This window comes from Panthera uncia (assembly GCF_023721935.1).
Source record: "Panthera uncia isolate 11264 chromosome C1 unlocalized genomic scaffold, Puncia_PCG_1.0 HiC_scaffold_4, whole genome shotgun sequence".
Classification (NCBI taxonomy): domain Eukaryota; kingdom Metazoa; phylum Chordata; class Mammalia; order Carnivora; family Felidae; genus Panthera; species Panthera uncia.
This window is the reverse complement of record NW_026057585.1, coordinates 59,200,687-59,223,614: the sequence shown is the minus strand read 5'-3', so window position 1 is coordinate 59,223,614 and position 22,928 is coordinate 59,200,687. Positions and strand designations below refer to the sequence as shown.

Here is a 22,928-nt window from a genome sequence, read left to right as displayed (position 1 = left end):
TCCCTCCTTCCCCTCTCCTTCCTTCCCTCTCTCCTTCCTACCTTCAAGCTCTCCCTCCTTCCTCTCTCCCTCTTCCACTGAGGCTCAAACCTTCATTGTGGTCTGACAGCTCCCCTGGCCTCCTCTAGCTCCCTTTCCATGTCTTCTCACAGGCACGATGAAGTCCTTCCATCTCTCCCTGTCCCTACCTTCTACATCAGATTGGAATCCCACCAGCCCTGGCTCCCCCAGCTGCTGCTGACAGTGGAGCCTGGTGAGTAGAGGCTGAAAGGCAGAACTCCAGGCTCTGTTGTAAAAGGAAACACAGGACACAATGTGGATACAGCGGAACCACGTACTAAACAGGGGCCCTCGAGATGCAAATTTCACACTGTTCATTTTCATCATCAAAGTTACTGGGTACAACAGGCATTTTCTGAATATACCAACCTCTATAGCCGGCTTCAGAAGGATTTTAAAGATGATTTCACCCATCGAGATGGATAATCCTTCAGCTTTGAAATGGAAGATCATAATGCTTTGCCATCTACTCTGATCCCAGAGAAAATGGACCGGTAAAAGAAGATGATTTCAAGGTTTAAAGCCCCCCTTCTAACCCAATCTGCTAAAAATTAAAACTCAGCAAGGCATAGTTAGACAACTTTTCCACCTGTCATTCTTATGAAATAGAGATACTAAGTAGGCCCCAAGTTTTCTTACTGAAAATAAAAATAGACGCTAGTGTGGTAGACAGAGTTCTAAGTCTAAGCAGGAGCTCCATCCCTCACTCAAGATTTGGGCCCTGGGCAAGTCGACTCCTATGAACTTCAGCTTCCTCTTCTAGGAATCAACATATTATTATCTTAAATGAGTTATGGCAAATAAAACACACAGAACAGTGCCTAGTGTATGGTAAGTGCTCAATAAATATTAGCTATCACACCATTCCTAATAATAGTGTCATTATCATTGGTCTATTGTGCAAATTAATTGGGGCAACAATATCTAGCATTTTTCAGGCCTTCGCAGAATGTTAATTTTATTTGAATCTAAACCAGGTGCTTCGATACTTTTTTAAAAAAGTGACTAATGCAAGTTTCCTATTTAAGAGGAGAGGGTAGGGGGAAGGGGGAGGAAGAGAACGAATATGCAAGTAAGGTCTGGGATAGGGTGTTTGTCTTCATTTCCTTTCAAGATCTTTAGTGCAGTTTTTGTTTGATTGCAAGCATTTCTGATCCTTCTGATGGATATGTGTGCTGTGCTCTCAAGAAGATAAAAAGAGAGAGAAAGAGAGTGAGCATAAAGCTATATACACACAAGCAATGATGGATGCCAAGGACAGAAAATTTCCAGCAGACCTGGTCTATAAATTGTCATTTAAATTTGCAATTTAAAAACACTGTCTGACTTTTTGATTTAGCTGACTGTATATGAGAGACAAATAATGGAATCCTAATAAGCAATGTTTAAATGACATCTCCAGTCTCCCAGACAGAGAGGGCGGCAGGAGAATTCTAAGAAGAGAAAATAAATCTACCAAGAATAGGAAAGACGACCAGAACTAAATAGTTGCACTAATCACTTGATGACAGATACCAGGAAAATGTATTTTTGGCTGCTTAAAATTCGAATCCTTACAGACGAAGGATAGGCCATCAGCTGAAAACCCCTAAAGTCATTGTAAGAGGACCAGGCTGAGCTTGGTTTTTACATTTCATCACATTAAAACAGATGAACCAAAAAATCAAGGCACTAGGACAACATATTAAAGTTGATAAAGCTGAGGTTAAAAGATCTGAGCTGCAAACATTGCTCAAGCAAAGAGGCATCCATCAGCAAATCTTAATTCCAAGGCTTTACTGGCGTGGTGTCCCCCACTGGTGACACACCCACAAACAGGGGCCCACCAGAAGGTCTACTTCTCTTTCCACGGCAGGGAAGAAGTTAGCACAATCCCCCAGCCACGAAATGCAGAGGATAAACATTTGCATCAGTTCAGGGATGAAAACAGAAATGAATCATCAACTACCGAAAGCAGTTCTGTGTGCCACAGCTTAAGTGAGATTTGGCAAATTTAGGAAGGAGCCATTGAAAAATGCAACCATGACAGAAGGTTTTGGAAGGAGGTCTTGCGAATAAAAGCTAAGGAAAAGGAGCCTGTCCAGCTTTTTAAAACGGATAATTCCAAAATTTAGAGTGACATGGGAATGGCTTAAATTGTAAGATTTTACTGAAAAAGTAATGCAGAATCAAACACTCAGGAGGATCACACAAGAATGCACGTGTTTGCATGTTTGTATGCACACACGCATGTGCAGAAAAAAAAAAAAAAAGACTGAAAGAAAATAAGTCTGAATGTTAACTCTTCTCACTCAGAGCCGGGAGTTCAGAATCCTCTATGCAGTGCTTGAAGCAGCCATTGAAATCGACCCGCATTGGCAAATTACACAAAAATCTATTTGCAATCTATAACTTAGAGAGCAGGAGGAGAAGCCACAGTAATCATTACTTTAAAACATCAGAGGAAAACTAATGGAATATAAATTACTGATTCTAGGAAAATGTAGGCCAAAGGCCAAAGAATTACCTGTCTCATCTAGGCTACTCTATTGTTCAGCAAATGCTTAATGAACACATACTATGTGCCTGGTCCTACAAGTAATAGGAAAGAATAAAATGTGCATACAGAGCTTTTACTCTAGAAGTAAGGAGAAGCAAGATTTCCGATCTGCTGGTCTTCCTTTCACTGGAGGACAAGGTAGGATTTATTTTTGACAACTAGGGATTTAAATCTAATGGGTAGACAATGTCTGTAATAACATAAGATCTTTCACAAAGCACCCATTGAACTAAAAAACAGTAATGAATTGGCACTCCAAGAATCTTTATTTAATTGCACCACCTCTGGGAAGTCCTTGGATAGCTGGTTATCTCTGCTCTGGGATTTCAACTTACTGCAATGAACTATAATTATTTCTCAGTTGCCTGTCTTTTGTACAGATCTTAAGTTCCCTAAGCTCAGACTTGTTTACGATCTTCTGTGGCCAACACTCTGCTTGGTTTTAGCAAACACCCAGAAAAGGAAAGAAGCAATGAAGGAAGGAACGAGGGAAGGAGGAAAGAAAGGAAGGAACTCAACAATCATTACACAACCTCTAATAAAATTAATTTGTGTTGACAATTCTTGATTTGATTAGCATTTCTTGAACATCTACTTTGTGCTAAAGGCTGCAGTAAGGACTTTCACATATGCATTCACTCGTTTCTATTTCTACCATTTTGAACTCCAACCAGGAGGTTATTTACTAAAAGCCACTTTGGTCTACAAAGCACATAGACTTTGAAATAAAACTGTTCAGCTTTAAATCCACACTCTTCTAGTTTCTAGCTTTGGACAGGCTAGTGAATCTCTAGAACTGTAGGTTTTCACATATGCATGTGAAAATACGGTGAGATTAAATATTTAAAATGCCTGTCTTTTCCTCCTTATGGAAATGGTTTTATTTCCTACAAACGTATATTGCCAAACTCCTACTGTTTAATCATAGCGTTTAGCCTGACCAAAAGCCATTGGGTACTTGGCTAAGATAGCAAGAACAAGTCTTGCAGAGCCTCATGAAGCAAGGGATAAAAGCGACCTCAGTGAGTTGCACATTTCCCACCTGCTATCAAGCATCAAGCCACCTTTTATAAGCCCGACCGGATTTAGCACTCATGGCTATCCATCACGGCTTCAGTCCAACGTCCAATGTCTTTAGCACATGCTTCCATATCGCTGTTAATAAGGGATACGGGGATGATCATTTTCCCAATGATAGGGGTCCTGATCCTTTTTAGGATCACATAATAAGAACATTTTTCATTGTGGGAGATAATTCCCCTTCCCGTGCACATTTGTCAAAGGCAGTTTCCAACAGTCCCGTACATCATCCTGAAATACATGATAAGATTCAGGTCTGCTATTCATCATCTGCTGGGCTTCTTCCAATGCGAGTTCCTGCATGGCTTTTCTTGCCTCTGGTTTAACAATCGGAATGCAAGTTCTCCCTAGAGCAGCACCGCCAGGCAGGGGAATTGAAAAACTCAAGTGATGACAGCCCCCAATCTGAGGGAAGAGAATCTACAATGATGATATATAAATTCTTTATAAAAGTAAATTGCAAATATTGCTGCCACTTTACAACAGGACAGAGACCCCCAGGAATTGAGCTTTCACTGAAGTTTTATTTGATGGCCACTGCTGGAAAACAGCATAGTACAGCAGAAAGATCCCATGCTTTGGATCCTTCAGAGCTAAGTTTAAAAATTCCTGTTCTTCCATGCACAAGACAGGTGACCTTGAACATATTTTGAGCTTCCATGAGTATGTTTCCTCATCTGCAAAATGGGGGTATTACCAACCTCACAGATTCTCATATGCTCATTGTGTTCTCTGCCTGCATTTAGTAATCGTGCAATTAATGTCGTTTCCCGTTTTTGGCACTGACAACTCTTCAATAAATTCTCCCTGTCCCAGCTTTGAGAGGATATAATGATCCCCAAGACACAGTCCCGGCCATCAAGTCTCTGCTTAAAATACAACCTAGTGAGGAAGGGAGGTGTGTAAGTGCAATCCTACTTGATGCAAGAAAGACATAAAAGCTTTATCTGGATTAAAATTAAAAAAAAAAAAACATGTTGAGAATCATGGGGAAAGGAAGGCTTAATTCCATGGGAAGAAGAAAATGCTAAGAAAGAGCCTCATAGAAGCACCATCTGAGCTGGATCTTAGGATCAAGTAGGCCTTGACAGCCAGCTAAGAGATCAGGGTGATTTTTTTCCAGGTTGAGAGAAGAGAAAGAGCCGGAGAAAACCCATGCATGTTCAGGGAGAGCCAAGCAGGTCAACACACTCAGAAGGTGCCAGGTACATAGGAGGCGCACATGATACTTGCTAAATGGATGAGTTAGGCACAACTGCAGGGCTGTTGAGAGCATAGGTTCTAGAGTGGTGGCATTGACTTTGTTTTAGTTCTTTAATTTCTACTTCCTCATCAGTAAACATGGGATTTAAAAAAAAAAAAAGAGCTTCCTCAAAGGGTTGCCCAAGAGAAAACACACGGAAAGGTTTAAATACACTACCTGACATTTTATAATTGCTGATAAACAGTAGCTACCCTCATCACCAGCATTCTCATGATGATTTCTGATATGGGAATGCCCACTGGGAGGTGAATTGGGCCAATGGTGATACTCATCGCTTCAGGGCATTTGCAAAACTGGACTGCTTGTTCCAAACTATGATCTAGAAATGCATTCTGATGTATTCACAGTTCAAAATCCTCATCTTTACCTTTTTATATCTGGAAAACATAGAATAACTGGCACCCTCTTTAGAAGGGAAATGTTTCCCCATCAATCATGTGGAACCCTTGTATATGGCAACCTCCCCCTTGCCAGAGAAGAGGTGTGAACACCCAGAGTTTCCTCTGCCTTTCCAACTCCCTTTCTATCTCTACCATCTGCCATGATTCCCTCCTCCTGCTGTGGCCATTTCAACCTAACAGTGCTTCTGCTGGAATCTGTAGGAAGATGTCTTTCAGTGTGAGCATTACTTGGTATTTGGTAAGAAGACACACAATCCAGTAGGGAGCTTCTTAGTCCAGTGGTAAGCACGCGGGCAGGCTCTGAGATCAGAGAGATCTAGATATAAATGGATTCCTTTATTTCCAAGTTTCATGGACTTCAGGCAAGCTATTCGTCTGAGCCTTAGTCGACTCTCCTATAAAATGGGAACACTTGTCTAAAGGTGGTTTTCGAGCTTAAATGAGCCAACATTTCACCTCCACCACACCCTCTCTTTTGCCTTTTTTCTACGTGTGCTCTTTTGATGGACTATGCAGAATCACTCGGTCTTACAACACATGCACTCTGACCATCCTAGACACTTTGTCTCATAGGAAAGGGTGCTGATATCCCAACACACATAGGAACACTATCTGCTCATTCAGCAAATCATAGTGGATAATAAAACCTCATGCTCTGGGGCATTTGCTGATTATCTGCAAAGATAAAGACTTCCAACCCCACAAAGGTGTGTACCCTTACCTGACTCACAGGACTTGGAGGAATAAGAGCTTTGTTCTTCTAAACATCAAAATTCAAGCCCAGCCACTGCCACAGGCAGCACACTGAGCTTAATGAAGCAGTGGCATGAACTAATATGGCAAATCTTATAGCTTTACTACCAATATGGCCCACATCACGCTAAATTACGGCACCAGACGTGATTGGACACACATCACAAAAGAAGAAGCAGTTCACAGAATGGTAGGAATTTTCAAAGCCACATAATAAGAATCTCAAGAGCCAGCATTTAGGGGAGATGTTTGTGTTTTGTAATTTTCTTTCTCCTTGTGCAAATCATTCTCTCCCACACTTTATGATAATCAATTCAACAAACACTTATTGAGTACTTATCATGTTTTGAGTGCTGTGCTAGGAATTCGTGGCTAATGGCAGAGCCAGAAAAATAAGCCAAAAATTATAAAGGAAACATGGCAAGTGTCATGTTTCGAATGAGGATAGGGTACTATGGAACCCCCTCACAAATCCAGCTAAATGAGGCTTTCTTAGTCATGAATTCATTCATTCACTCACTTATTCATTCAACCAACATTGTGGCATACCTACATCCTTCAACATTGTACTTAGTGGTAGAAATGAAGTAGGTAACAAGACAGACATGTTGCCATCACAGGACTCCCAGCCTAATGAGTGATACAGAAGACAAAGACAACTAAGCATATACTATGGTGAACAAAATGAGACATTCGAGAGCACACAAAACAGTCATGACCCACAACTGGGGGGCTGTGTGTATGGGTTACAACAGGTCACCGAGGCATTTCTGCAGACAAGAATATCTAACCTGAAACTAAAGAATATGTGGAGTTTGCTCTGAAAAGAATAAAGGAAAACACATTATTTGGAGAAGAAACAGCATTTGCCAAATTCCAAATGTAAAAAAAAAAAAAAAAAATCACATGGTATGATCAGGGAACTGAAATTAATTCAGTCACACCACCGAATGGACTACCATTATGGAAGAGCACTGAGAGATGTGACTAGAAAGATAAGGAAGTATCAGACCAGGCAAGGCCTCTTTTATGCTACAAGGAGCGGGGGAGTAGGGGCTCTACCCTGAGGGCACTCAGAGCTGCTCACTGAGGCGTCTGAAGCAGAGGTGAGACCTGATCGCATCTTCACATTAGCGAGTGCTGTCCATAACAGCAGAAGTGGAAAATACTGAAAACCTGAATACCACTTAGGAGGGTGTGAGAACAATCTAGATGGCAGAGAGAGGTAGCCTGCACTGCACTTGGGAGAGGGGCAGCAAGGAGAGACAGAATGAATGGCTTTGGGAGGCATTCAGGAGGTTACAGGGGCTGATGGCAGTGACTAATTCAAAACGTCAAGGATGATGGCGCAATGACGGTTGCTGGGTTTTGAAGGATGACTAGGAGCTGGCCAAGTGAAGAGACAGGGTGAGAAGGATGACCCAGGTAGAAGGAGCAGGAGTCACAGACGTCACAGAAAAGAGTCCTGGGATCTAAGGCTCAGTGTGGCTCAGGGTGGGAGGAGGCAGAGTGACACAGCAGGAGACAGGGAGCAAACAGCAGTGGGCTTGCGTGGTGTGCTGTCCCCTGTGGTACTGGGGTACTCTGTGCTGCTGGGGTTACACAATGCATTCAAGGAGGAAGGAGGTATGAAGAAGGGTTTGAAAAAAGCCTGACTTCTTAGAAGGGAACCAGTTAAAATGAGTCCCTGAACTAAGTCACCAATGAAACCTGAAATGAGTTTGTCTTCAGGGAATGACCACAATGAGTGATGTGTCCTGTAATAAATCCAAGGCCATGTGCTCAAAGAGACTACAGAAGTCTTTCCCCACCACACATCATACAACCTGACAGCCAGTCTTACATAAAGAACTGGACTTCTTGACCCAAAACGGTACTCCCTCCCTCCCTCCCTCCCAACACCTCAGCCCAAGAGCTTTATGGATCAGCCTCAGAGAAATTGACGTCATCTTTTAATTAAATCCTTGATTTTCAATTTCCAAAGCCTGCAAATCACAGGGTCAGTAGAGAACAATTAGCTCACCAAGATCCAAAACATTCTGCCAAGACAGAATGGTGCCGTAAAGTTACATGATGTGGCTAATCTGTTTCCATGCCTTCCCCAACCAAAAAAAGAGTGTAGCCCCTGTCATTTTTTCAGATTCCTCAGCCCTCAGAAATGCTTTGGTGACCCGTTGCAACCCATACACACAGGGCACAGGGCAAACCCAAAGCACGCTTTCAGGGAAGACCTCACAGATACTAATATCCGGCAGCCCTAGCACTTTCTAGCTTATGCAGACAAACCACCTGACTTAGGGCAAGTCTCCTGGCCTCCCTGAACATTATTTTCTTACGTGTTCCATGGGGTGATGTAAGATTTGGGTTCATTAGGGGCAATTTATCTACAATGGCTAGCACGCAGGAAGCACAAAATAAATGACATCTATTAATAAATGTTTGTGGCTTAACAACATGTTCCATTCTCCTTTGTATTTCCTGTTGACTTCTCTGTTATTATTGAAGCCAGCATTCATTTGAATATGGTCCAATTCCTTTTTCTCAGGGATTCCCCCACGAGCCTCTGGAGAAGAGGGTACCTTCTACTTTTCTTTATGTTCTAGAGCACTAGGAGAAGTGCTGCCTCTTGGGGCTGGCAGCAGAACTGGGGGGGCTGGGAGGAAAGGGAAAGTTTCCTTTTCCTCAGTCTATGCACAGAGAATTGTGGCAGGCAGGGGCTGCAAATCATTCACTTGTGTAATCCTCATTGCAACACTTCAAGATAGACATCATTATCCCCATTTTATAGAAGAAGTTGAGGCTCAGAAAGATAAAGTAGCTAGAAGCACCTGGGTGGCTCAGTCAATTAAGCATCTGACTTCAGCTCAGGTCATGATCTCCTGGTCCACGGATTCAAGCCCAGCATCAGGCTCTGTGCTAATAGTGTGGAGCCTGGAGCCTGCTTCAGATTCTATGTCTTCCTCTCTCTCTGCCCCTCCCCTGCTAGCTCTTTCTCTCTCTCAAAAATAAGTGAACATTAAAAAAAAAGAAAGAAAGGTAAAGTAGCTAGCCTGAGATACACAAGTCGAAACTGTGTGAAATCTTAAAATCAAACTTACTATCATCTAATTCTAAAGCATGACCTCTTCCAGGAGTCTTCAGTGTAAAGAAGAGGGACCAAACATACCAAGAAGTTAGTCCTAAGAAGGTAAGTTGTCTGCAATCTGAGGAGCTAGAGGAACACCAGCCTGGGGACCCGTTCCTGGGTTCCAGCCCTGACTCTGCTCCTGAGCAACCAAGTGAAAGTCAGCAACTCCTTCCGATGAGAGCTCATCTGTGAGCAAGAGGTTCCGACTAGCCCCCAAATGCTAACTCCTAAAAACCTTTCATGTTCTTCGATTTCTAGAGAACTTTCTCATGTTTCAGTATATAGAGACTTCTAGAATATTGTGGCCTTTGTGTTTATTAAGATGAAAATTCACTTGCTTTTGGTAAGGAAAGGCATGAAAAGAGTTTAGTAAGAAAGAATTTTCTTAATTATGATGAGCACACAATATTTTACTTTTTTCTAAAATTTTTTTAACGTTTATTCATTTTTGAGAGACAGAGTATGAGCAGGGAAGGGGCAGAGAGAGAGGGAGACACAGAATCTGAAGTACGCTCCAGGCTCTGAGCTGTCAGCACAGAGCCTGACGTGGGGCTCGAACTCACAAACTGTGAGATCATGACCTGAGCCGAAGTCGGATGTTCAACCGACTGAGTCACCCAGGCGCCCCGAGCACACAATATTTTAAATAACAAATAGAAATTCAGGTTAAAAACAGAACATACATTTTATGAATAGTTGTAGGCTGAGAATGAATACAAGTAGCCAAGTAGGGAAAAATCTGTCTTTTTAAGGAAGGATGAGACCTCTAAAAACCAGAAGGACCTTCTTGAGGTAGAAGTTCTTTGACTACAGGAACCAGCTACAGTCAGTCTACTTTCCAGATATTTCTCTCTCCTCACAGAACACAGCACAGGCAGGGTTCACAGCTGGAGCTGGATAAATACTTGTGGACAAAAAACCTAATTAATTAATTACTGCTTCATCTAGGTTTCAGACTTGGTCGAGCAAATATAATTTCACATCCGTTTGGTGCCTGAAGAAACAGAAGCTGGAAAAGTGGAAGTGCCCTGAGGCAGTGGAAGGACCTAGAGCGGCAGGCCTGAGGTACAAGCCCAGGCCCAGTGTCCTGACAGACTGCGGGCAGCTTTGCCACAGGACAAGAGCAGCAGGCAGAGGCGATGAAACAGCAGCTCTGCACTACAGGCTTGATCAAGAGAATTTTTTAAAAAATTAAGTCCTCGGGGTGCCTGGGTGGCTCAGTCGGCTGAGCGTCTGACTTCGGCTCAGGTCACAATCTCGCGGTCTGTGAGTTCAAGCCCCGCATCAGGCTCTGTGCTGACAGCTCAGAGCCTGGAACCTGCTTCAGATTCTGTGTCTCCCTCTCTCTCTGCCCCTCCCCCACTCATACCCTGTGTTTCTCTCTCTCTCAAAAATAAATAAAACATTAAAAAAAAATTAAGTCCTAAGGATCCAATCAGATGATGGATATGATAGCACTTTATAAGCTCCTAATTGGTAAGCCAGGGTTAACAAGATATTTTCTGGAGGTAACTGCGTAGTTGAGGGATTAGACCCTGAGTATGGCATCACTGAAACCATTCCTTAACCAGAATTTTCTAAGAAACCTCCTGAGAGTTCACACTTAGGCATACAGCCATGGTTCAAACTCAGCTTGATGTGGCTCCAAAGCTAAGGTATCTGCCATAGGACAACCAACTTCTCCTAGACTCCTCAGGGCTTTGATTGCTGTGGCCAAATCTTTTGGGAGGAAATAAGGTAGCATTTTGTTGTTGTTGTTTTGTTAACTAATGGTCCTTGGATTTAATTCTCATATAAATATAAGGAAAGTGAATAAGTTTATTTCCACATGTTTCTAGAGGATCAGAAGACAGTGCTGAACTGTGATCTCAGAAGAAAGAGGGCAGAAAAGCTAACACTGACCAGGCAGCTGCTATGTTGCAGATCCCTAGCTGGACCTTAACCCATGATTATCTCCCTCCGCCTTCAGATGACATGTATTACACACACACACACACACACACACACACACACACACACACTCTTAAAAACAGGGTTCAGGGGCGCCTGGGTGGCTCTAAGCGTCCGACTTCGCTCAGGTCATGATCTCACGGTCCGTGAGTTCGAGCCCCGCGTCCGGCTCTGTGCTGACCGCTCAGAGCCTGGAGCCTGTTTCAGATTCTGTGTCTCCCTCTCTCTCTGCCCCTCCCCTGTTCATGCTCTCTCTCTGTCTCAAAAATAAATAAATGTTAAAAAAATTAAAAAAAAAAACAGGGTTCAAAGAGGCTAAATAACGGATCTCTGGTTACGCAGTAGAGAAGGAAAAGAGTCAGAATTTAAAACCAGGTCAGGCTCCAAAGTTAGTGCTCTTCCTACCACACTAAGCTACCAGACAGCGCCTACTGAAAAACTCTAGGCAATGTCCCCAGAAACGTCTTCATGTGCTCATCCTGGGACATATACCTTTACCACAGTCTTCTCCTGGGTGGCCTAATGCTGGGTTTACCCGTAACAAGAAGTGTGTCAACCGTTCTCCCCTTTGATGGCAGGTAACGAACCTGAAAATATACATTCTCGTCCTTCATCAAATTCCACTCCTGGAATAGGCACCGTTTGACAAGCTGTATGTGTAGTGACACAATCCAATAAAAATGAAATGAAGAAAACAACTTCATTTCTTACTACTTTCAAGCTTTCCCTTATTTGAATTGTGAATACTCCAGTTACATCTCATAAATGGCCTGTGTAGAAATGCATTTTATGGTGAAATGTGCCCCTTTGTGACTTGTATTGGAAACTATCTGACTTCATTTCAACAGCCTGGGTTAAAGAACCAGGGTGGTAGGTTTGTGAGAAATTCTAAAGGGCCTCTTAACTTTCTTTATGCCACTCTCTCTCATGATAGATAACCCACATGGTCAGGTATTCTTTTTTAGGAAATAAAATATCTGCCCCAGGAACCATCTAAATCTTGCCAAAGGGGGAAAACTCTTCTAGCCTGTAATATCATGTAATAATCTGAGTAATGTCAAATAACACACAAAAAAATAATGTCAAATAACAAAGCAGGATACAAAATTGTATGAATAGTATGATCTCAAACACATATCCTGAAAAGGCAGTCCAGAAGGAATTAATTTAGAATGAGAACAGCAGTTATTTTTGATTAATGGTAATATTCATGCTTACTTTGTTTCTTTTAATTTTCAGTAATAAGCATATGCATCTTTTCAAAAGTCAAATGAAATTACTAAAAAAAAAGAAAAACATACATTTTTCCAGAAAGAGGCTTAAATATTACTCAGTTTCCTTAGCAACAAAAATCATTGTATGAAATTATAAACTTTAAAATACCAGGCACAAAGATTGTTCAAGAAAAGAAAGTTATATGCCAATCATGCTGATGAAGAGACATATCAAAGTCCTAAGTTAAATATCAACAAATCAAATCCATATACAGAAAATAATACATCATGAACGAATAGTATTTACCTCAAAAATGAAGATTAGAAAAATCCAACAGTAAAATCTACCACAATATAAATTATGAGGAAAAATATGTAAATCATTTAAATAAATTTAGAAAAAGCATATGATAAAATTCAACCTGCCAATTCAGGATTTATAAAAAAAAAAAATACTTCCTAGACAACGATACATGAATGAAAACTAATAAAAAAATCTCTAGTAAGAATTTAAGTATCACACTTACATGAAACTTTAAAGCATTTCTATTAATTGAAGATCAAGTTAAGGATACCTACGATCACTAAATACTGTACTGACTGACCCAGCCAATGCAATAAGACAAGAAAAAGAATAATTACTTAAGGGTTAGAGAGGAAGATAGAAACCTACTTAAAAGGCTGTATGTTGCTTCCATGGAAAATCAAAGAGGAATTGGAAGAATTAGTTAAAAAGTTTAGTAAACAGTATTATAATCAAGATTCAAGATCAATAAATAAACTGTTAATATTTCCTTTTCAAGTTCTACTTATTTTGATCCAGTCAGCAACATTTGCTTAATGGAATAGTGTTCGACAGTGGAAACTGAAGAAGACAAAATAAATTAATCCTGTTACAGACACATTCTCTCTCTTTTTTAAATGTATGTACGTGCTTTCATGGTGCCTTGACTCAAATAAGTATATCAAGAATGCATATTGTTCATCACTGTTACATAACTACAAACAATTGTAAAATCTTACTTCAGGACAAATCAGCTATGTACTTTTTAAGGTCCCCTTGTTCTAGAATGGGATAGGAGACAACAATATAATATAGACAATGAAGACGATGAATATGAAGAAGAGGAAAATGAGGGGGAGGGAGTAGAAATGGGAGATGAGAAATAGAGAAAAGAGGGAAATGGATAAAGATGACAGGGAAGAAAGGGGGCAAGAAGAAGTAAGGAGAGAAGGATAAAGGGGAAAGGGAAGGAACAAGAGAAAAGGAAGAGGAAAAAAAAAGTAAAGGTGATTTTTTGATCCTGTAATACACCAAGTACTATACTAAGTATTTAATTCACCTTATTTCAACCATTCTTCATAGTAAGCCTGTGAAGTTTGTAATATTCTATCCTTATTATAGGAGAGAAAACTCAAAGAGATTAAGTAACATTGTAAGGTCATACAGTTAGGAAGTGGCACAGCTAGAATTTGAATCCAAGTCAGCCTTCCCAGACTCCATGGTATTGGCCACTCACTAGCAGATACTCCTTGCATATGTATCATGCTGATTTTAGAACCATGTAAGACATTAAGATGAGGAGGTTCTAAAAAGGTCACCTTCATGCTCCCATTCCAAATCTTCAACTGAGCCAATGTTCTGGAAACCCAAATCCTTTCCTTAGGATGCCCCTCATTTTGCATGTTAAGATTAAGAATGAAAAGATATGCAGTAAGATACAATTCTTAATATATTAAGCATTCAAGAGCACAAGTTTCGTGGAAAGGTTAAATCTGAAGCAAAAATATAAGTGTCAGTTTTCACTGAAAAAGCATTTGAATTCTAGTACGTATCATGGTCTGCAATATTCCCCCCACCCCCTTCCCGTGTAGCAGTTCTCCCAAGACCTGTTTTCTCACCCACTTGCTTTCCTCCTATTATTCTCAGCCCATGATGCATAAAGGTTGACATTAAGTTTTAGAAAATAAAATAGACTACTTCCAAAATATCTGTGTTTCAAGTAAACATCCAAAGCAAAATTTACAATCCTTCCTGAGGTTTTGGCTGTCCAGGAGCTGCACATGTATTACATTTATGTCCTGTGCTTCCTACAGAGTGTCAGACACGTGTCATCCCAAAACATGACCGGGCCGGCACAGCAGTGTCTCAAAACAAATCACTGCCTATACAAAGCAACTAAGTGCATCCCGGTTGGCAAGTCCGTATTGACAGATTTCAAGACCTGAAAGAGAACTCTATTAATCCTCTTCCATGCAGCTCAGAAAATGGGGGAGAGAAAGAGCTGAAACCACAGGGAACAGGCATGCACACGTGTACACACACACACACACACACACACACACACACATACACACACACACACACAGCATGAAGTTGCTTACACCTAATTTCAACTAGGAGACAAACACACTGAAAGGCATGGTCATAAAGCCATAGGGCCAAATTCCCCAGAAAACCTGAAAAGTGATAAAATTACTTTATGATCAACCTATGCGTGCCAGTCCTCATTAAAAGATACGTATGTGACTCCTCTGGGTCAAGCACTTTCTAAGTGTTGGAGTTAAAGGGTGAATGAGAGGTCCAGTTCTGAAGGAATATATAGTACAACTGAAAAAAACACAGGGCATTTTTAATAAAGTAAGATACTAACAAAGTGCTATTGCAGCAAAAACAAAATAAACCAACCCCATGTGGGGAGTAAGGTAAGTACTAACCTGAAGAATAAGAGGGAACCAGTCTAGGAAAAATTGGACAGAAACATAAGTATTTCAGGCTGGATTAATCATCCAGTGGTTCTCCAAGTCTGGTCTCTAAAGCAACAGCATCAATTGCTGTTGGGGAACTTGTTATAAATAAAGGCTTGGACCCTACCTTAAACCTACTGAACCAAAAGCTCTGGGGATGAGACCGAGCAATCTGTGTTTTAACGAGCCTCCCAGGTGATTCTGGTGCTGCTAGAATTTGAGAACTTTCAACAGTGAACTACAGTAGACACAATGCTTGGAGGGTAAACACGGTTGGATAGGGGGCAGGGCGCTAGGCAGAGATGTTGCTGGAAGGATGGAGAGAAGGGATATCAAAAAGGTCTTTATATGTTATGAACATAATTTTGGGACTTTACCCAAGCAACAGGGGAAAGCCATTAAATATTATACTACAAGTACAGAAAACAGCAAATTAAGTTGGCAACCATTAAAAACCATATGCCATCATGAAGACAGTACTGTGCATCATTCCAGAGACAAGGCACTGCACAGATCAACAGCCAGTTAGGAAGGAACAAATCAACCCTACCTTTCTTTCTGGAGTCTTTCTTGGCGCTGGTTTTCACAGCTACTTGAAGTTCTGTCTCAGTTGACATCCTACTAAATCCTTAGTCCACTTCACACAGATCCTGGGCCTCGGCCAGGCTCATGGAGGATTCCTCTCCAAGAGAATGACTCCTCCCTTCAGAAACAATGCCCCGAGCTGCACATTTCATTCACTCCTTCCGCGTGCTACAAATCAAGGAAGAGGACGTTTAGAATCATCACCCTTTTGAGGTTAAACAAAAATTAGTGGGAAGAGGGGAAATGAACAGTCAGATATACAAAAAGAGGAAAATCGTGGTCTCCCTGTGGAAACTGCGCACACAATTTCATCAAGTCATTGGCAGGGTATGCAGCGAAGGGAATGAGAGGTCTATCTGAAAAACTGTCTCTCAAGCTAGATACCTAACTCAAAATAGATCTTTTAAAACTGGATTTTCAAGAAGGACAAAACCCAACTTCTTGTTTTCCATGTTTCTTGCTTTCAAGCACTAGATGCCACCCAGAAAATATAGCAAAGGCACATTTCCTGAGCAACCCCGGGGAGACATTTCCAACAATAGGGCACCCATCCATCAGCCAAGCTTGATCAGAGCCTTGGCAGCTAAAGCAGATCATAGGGAAGTGACCTGTGGTCTGTCCCTCACTGCCAGGCATCAGAGGGGACATGGAGTTGACATACAATTGGGCTCCAAGGGTAAGGTGACAAATGGGGCTGAGAAACTTTCCAGCAAGCCAATTTTTATGTCAGCTTTTTCCTGGGCTGTAAGAGCAGACAAGCATTTAATGTGAGGAGAAAAAGAAAAGAATCAGGCAGCCACACAGTCCCTTCATTCTTTCTTTAATAAATATGCATTGCACACTACTAGGTACTATTAAGTCCCGACACTGTGCTGGGAAGAGATAATAATGATAATAATGATAATACAACCACTTCAATTACAGCTAGTATTTACTATGCACTTACTATACACTATGCCCTTAGCTACTGCTTCACATACATTATCTCATTTGATTTCATTTAAATTGAATGAATGTATTTCCTGTGTCAAGTCAACAGTCTTTCCCAGTGACTATCTATCGGATAGCTATATGTGAGAGTTCAGTTGAAAATAAACATTTCACTAGTTATCCATTTTTAAAGAAAATTAAGATAAAGCTACTAGAAATGGATCTTTAAACCGTGCAGCCAATTCTTAGCTCATCCCACTTAGCTAGAATGCTTGAATCCAGAAAGGCTGACCCTGAATGCCAGTTTCCGTTCAAAAAGAGTAGTAAAATGAACCTCTTAATCATGACAACTAAAGATGGCTTAACTAGAAGATCTAATATAAAAGTCACATAAAATATGGTACGGTTTATGTCCTTTAGATTCATCCATGTTGTTACAAATTGCAAGAAATGATTATGCTATGTGAAGTAAGTCAGAGAAATACAAATACCATACGATTTCACTGATATCTGGAATTCAACAAAATAAACGAAGGAGAGACAAACAAATATACTTTTATATACAGAGAATAAACTCGGGGTTGCCAGAAGGGAGGGGGATGGCGGATGGGTAAAATTGGAAAAGAGGATTAAGAACACACTTCTCGTGATGAGCACTGAGTAATGCATAGAGATTGAATCATTATATTGTGCACCTGAAACTAATAGAACACTGTATGTTAATTATACCTGGATGAAAAAAAAAACAACAACAATGAAATAAGTAAAATTAGAGTAAGGCTCGATAATGGGGAAATTCCCACCTCATCCAAAGATACTTGGTTTGTTTATTTGTTAACAACCTATCTACTTAAAAAAACGAAACAAAACAAAACAAAAAAAAAACACTGGCCCTGACTGAAAGGAGACTGAGGTACAGGATACAAAGCCACAACCAAGGAAAATGGAAAACTGTCTTCCTAGAATGGGGTCCATAAAATCATACACAGAAAATGAGAACTTTTCCTGCTACCTTTGTGCCATCTATGTGGACCACACCACTAGCCCTCATGCCCTTTCTTACCTCTCTCCCGACAAAAAACAATGCTCCAAGGGAGCTGACAGAGCCACAAACCTTCATCACTCATGGACATAATTCTTTTTATTAATAATACTTATCATTTCACTGCAATAAATATCTACTAAGAACGTACCATGGGCCAAGTGCAAATGCTGGCTCATTCGCGTCACAAGACATCAACTGTGCAACCACACTGGCTAAGAGTACAGATTATTTCTGTCCTCAAAGATACTCAGAGGAGCAGAGATGTTAGTCATGTAAGGGACTGTAATACACACAACCAGAACTAAAACAAATACCAGGTGTACTGGAGAACAAAGGAGCAAGCATTCACCTTTTCTTGGAAGGTCAATGAGACCTCTCAGAGGAGGAGCCCTATACTGTGCTGTCTTCAAGAATAATTCTTATATCAAGTGGATAATAAGAGGAAGGACCAAGGGGCACTCAATAAATACATGTATAAAAAATAAATGAATGGTAGTTTCAGGCAAAAGGACCAGCTGTGCGAAGTCAAGGAGACTTGAAATCAACAGCCTGACAAAAGGAGACATAAGTCTAGTAGGGAGGTGGCATACTTTCACATCTTCCCAATTTTTCCTTTTGCTGTTACTTTTCTAGGGACTCTTTCTTCTCGAGTCTGCCTTGACTTTCTGTTGACCCCTCAAGGTTCAGTTCAAAGAAGTATCTTAGGCAGAAAGGTTTTCCAATCTCTCGATTACAAAGAATCTCTCCCTACTTATATTATGATCTGCTTTTTGGCAAGCTGCATAGTTTCAGCCACTTACAATCAAGGTCATATTGAGGAAGTTACCAACCCTTCTTGGCCTCAGTTTCTATATGTGTACAATGGGGGTAACAGTATCAACTTCATGGAGTGGCTGCGGAAATTAAGTGTGAACACACACATCACATGTTTGGAAGAGGGTCTGCCACATCTCCTGGAAAACATGTAGTAAATGTGAGGCGCTAATAATTTCCTGTGTTAACTGCTCAAGGTCATATGGGGGTATGTGACTACAAGTCCATCCTATTATCCTCCCTTGATAGAATAGGAAACTAAGGCAGGTTAAGTCTGCTCTGTAAAGACACTGCAGGAAGAGATAGAATCTATCTCTTGTCCATCGTGCTTGTTTTGCACACAGTAGGTATCGAACACATAAATAATAAAAGGAGCTGAAATATATAGATTTTACACAATTCCAAGCATTCTTAAAAGTCTGTATATAAAACTGGTTAGGAACTGGGCCATTCTTTCCCCTTCAACTTTGTATAAAAAGCACAATATAGCACCTCTCCCTATTCTGTGGGAACTTCCAGCACCGCTTGTTCGACAAAACTGTGACTGTGTTCAAGTGTTATAAAGCATTACTTGTGGATTTCTGAAGTACATCCCGTTATCAACAATGAAAGGAAACCAACATCATTTCAAATAAAAACGTAAATACGGAAGCTGCAGCATGGAGAGACCATACCATGGCCCAGACTCTGGCATCCCCTTTAATTTTCCAAAAGCCAGAGGTTTGGAATATGCTGTGAAGTAACTCCAAATTATTTAGGAAATTCATTTCTTTGTAATTAAGGAGATTAAAGTCCCCCAGGGCCAGAAACCACGTGACAACTCAAATCATTTTCCCCCAGTAAAAGCTGAGGGACCCTATCAGTTAAATTCAGGCTCGCCTAGAATTTTGAAATGCTTCAATAATGTTTCTTTGCTCCACACAATCTGCAGTAATTTAATATTCCTGAAGTGTGTCAGGTTTTTTATAATGAGCTCTTCAAATCTAAATGTGAATTATGTAACATTCCACTACAGACGTTCTGTCTAGTGAACTGCTTCTAAATGTAAAATTCCGTGTTCAGTGATCGGTGGGGGGGGGGGGGGGGGGATTGCAGTTTGGGGAGGCACGAAAACACCAAACCACAAAGCAGAGAAAACAGAAAGGCCTTTAAAAAACAAAAAACACAAAACACACACAATCAAGCACAAAGGTTTGAGCAGCTACAACAGAGCAACATAGTAAAACACCTCCTATAACACAAACTCGTGCTTTCTCTCCCCCCACCCACCCAGCTCATATGATCCTACAGTAGAATAGCTAACATTTATGAGGGCCCACTATTTGCCGGTACTATGCTATGAACTTCCTTTACTGAATCTTTCAACCACTTGAAGAGTTAGATATTATTTTTTGAAGTTTTTAATGTTTTATTTATTTTTTAGAGAGAGAGAGAGAGAGTAGGGGAAGGACAGAGAGAGAGAGAGAGAGAGAGAGAGAGGGAGACACAGAATCTGAAGCAGCCTCCAGGCTCTGAGCTGTCAGCACAGAGCCTGATGCAGGGCTCAAACTCACAAACCGTGAGATCGTGCCCTGAGCCAAAGTCGGACACTTACCTGAGCTACCCAGGTGCCCCAAGAGTTAGATATTATTATTAATTTTCATTTAACAAATAAAGAAAAGCAGAAGCCAGTTTAGTAGCTTGTCCATGGTCACATGGCTATTAAGGGGCACAGCACAGGGCAGGGTATAAACTACTCTTTTTCTCCCTTCATTCAGAATACTCCTAGATGCCCATCAGCTGGTGAGAGGATGTAACAAAATGTGGAATATCCATACAAAGGAGTACTAGTTCAGCCATTTAAAGGAATGAGGTACTGATACATACTACAACACAGATGAACCTTGAAAATATCATGCCAAGTAAAAGAAAACACAAAAGTTCACACTGTTTGATTCCATTTATATGAACTATGCAAAATAGATACATCCAGAGATGGAAAGCGGATCTGTGCTTGCCAAGCACTGAGGGAAGCAGGGAAAGAGAAGCACATGCTTTGTGGGCACAGGGTCTCCTTTGGGGGTGATAAGAAGGTTTTGGAACAAGATAGAGGTGGTGGCTGCACAACACCATAAATGTAATAAATACCACTGAATTGTACACATTAAAATGTTTAATTTTATTTTATGTGCATTTCCCCCAAATCAAACAAGACTAAAACAAAATAACCTCCAAGCCAGGTCCCACAACCAGATGGAAGCCTTTGTGATATGCTAAGAACACTGCAAATTTCAGTCTATAAGGATAACCCAGGGGTGCCTGGGTGGCTCAGTCAGTTAGGCGTCTGACTTTTGATCTCAGCTCAGGTCACGATCTCACAGTGCGTGAGATCGAGCCCCGAGTCGGGCTCTACGCTGACACTGTGGAGACTGCTTGGGATTCTCGCTCTCTGCCCATTCCCCTCTTGCACCCTCTCTCTCTCAAAATAAATAAACATACATTAAAAATAAAGATTAAAAAAAAAAAAAAAGGATATCCCGTAATTAAAACATAGATGAAGAGAGTCTTCCCAGAAGGCAGGTCTCTAGGTTCATGTGGCAGCAATCGCGGGGATTAAAAGCTGCCTGCCACTACCCGCACAGTGATTTTGTGACCTGGGCATTTTAATCAGCTTTATCCAAACTATAAAGCACCCAAAACAGGACATTTATTAACAAGGTGCAAAAGTTTCCATTGGGACAGATGAGGAGCCTGTTTCCTCATCAGTAAAATGGAAAGACCATCACCAAGTATGTAACATGTGGAAGATCAATGAGCAGTCAGGGCAGTAGGTGGGAAGATCTGGGCAGTCAGGAAAAGAGACATAAATCTGCTTGTCTTCACATAAAGAAACACAGGACCAACAAGGCAGAGCACAGCGACATTGTTTTGTTACGTGGGGAAATCGGGGTGGTGACGAGGTGACTGGGTAGAAAGTTATGGCAGAGGGTGATACCTCTCAGAGTACAGCTTTCTGCATAATCTCCCCCATTTGGAAGCTATCGTTCTACATACCTGAAAAAATAAATGAACAGGCGTGAGAAGTAGGGGGAAGGCTACGACTGGACGTGGATTGAGACAAATTAATCCAACTGTATCTCACATGAACATCACAAACACAGTTGCTGAAGAGGTGAGAGAAAGAACTAATCCAAATAATTTATGAACACAGAATCTGACGGTTTACATTCAGTCTTGGGCAGGAGTGTAGCAGGAGGAGCTTCAAAAAAAAACCCCGAAGTAGCCTTTTTGTTGTTGTTGTTAGTGTTCTGGGCCAAGCAACTGCAAAACTATTTTAGATGTATTACAGGATTGGACAAAGGGAGAAAGGCTTAGATGTTCTTGGGAGCCAAGTTCTTGCTATAAAAGAGAAGACATTAAATTATGGAAAGGGGGAAGCCAGGAAAGAATACTGTAGGGATAGACTGGAAATTGGTGATTTCCAGCAAACTCATGATTTATAAAATACACATGCATCTGTATATGTACGTACGCATACATGCATTTATATAAATATATTTCCCAGCTCTGTCCACTGAACGGGCCTAGAAGCAAAGAGACCCAAGTGACAATGTGGTACGTAATACCTAGATGTTGGTTTACTACCATTCTCCAGTAAAAAGACCCAGGGATTCTTAGAGAAATGGGTGATGGCAGAGCTAGAGTAGGACAGGTGTAAGATGAGCCTGAAATATCTTGTTATTCTATCAAGTAAGGAAGGGCTCAAGAAAAACACAAACAATGGGTATATGTCACGAGGATACAGAAGCCATCTTGGAGGTGCGATCATCAGCCTAATCTGGAATAATTTTAACACCAATGTAATTTAAGGATGGTAATAAATAATACACCACTGGGAAAAAAAACACTCCATGAATCCATAGTGATAACAGATAAAAGGAAGAAGAAAAGCTGTCTTGCTTACAGAAGAACAGGTACTGCCTGGGATATACAGAGGGAGTGTGGAGCATAAAATCAGCATTTTGCAACCATCAGAATAAATCTTAGTTAGGCAAGAATCATCCATAAATGCTAAATCCAGGGAAACTTTTGATGAGAAAACATTTGCACGTCTTCAAGCATCTTCCCACCTACCGCTTATACTTGTGTGACTGATTATACAATGAGAAATTGAACAACACCTCAATTAGGTTATTAACATTAACATTAACAAACAGGGGCAGATGGAGATCATGTGATGCCCTCACTAGAATACATCACTACCATGTAGTATTCTTGCCAGGAATCCAGTCAGATCATGTATTTAAAAATGAAGGGGGGAGGAGACTGTATCCTTCAAAAATATACTGATAAAAGACAAAGAGAAGCTGGGGAAATATTTTATTTTATTTTATTTTATTTTATTTTATTTTATTTTATTTTATTTTATTTTATTTTATT

At 40.8% G+C, this 22,928-nt stretch overlaps 1 protein-coding gene across 2 annotated transcripts in view; it reads right to left on the bottom strand.

Annotated features, from left to right (window-relative positions):
- Positions 1 to 22,928, bottom strand: part of DAB1 (DAB adaptor protein 1) — a 406,172-nt gene that overhangs the window by 265,957 nt on the left and 117,287 nt on the right. For both annotated transcript variants that reach the window (XM_049617084.1, XM_049617083.1), the window contains exon 2: positions 15,687 to 15,889. In XM_049617084.1, the coding sequence (XP_049473041.1) occupies positions 15,687 to 15,753 (67 nt within the window). In that variant the 5' untranslated portion in view covers positions 15,754 to 15,889. The remainder of the gene's footprint in view (positions 1 to 15,686; positions 15,890 to 22,928) is intronic.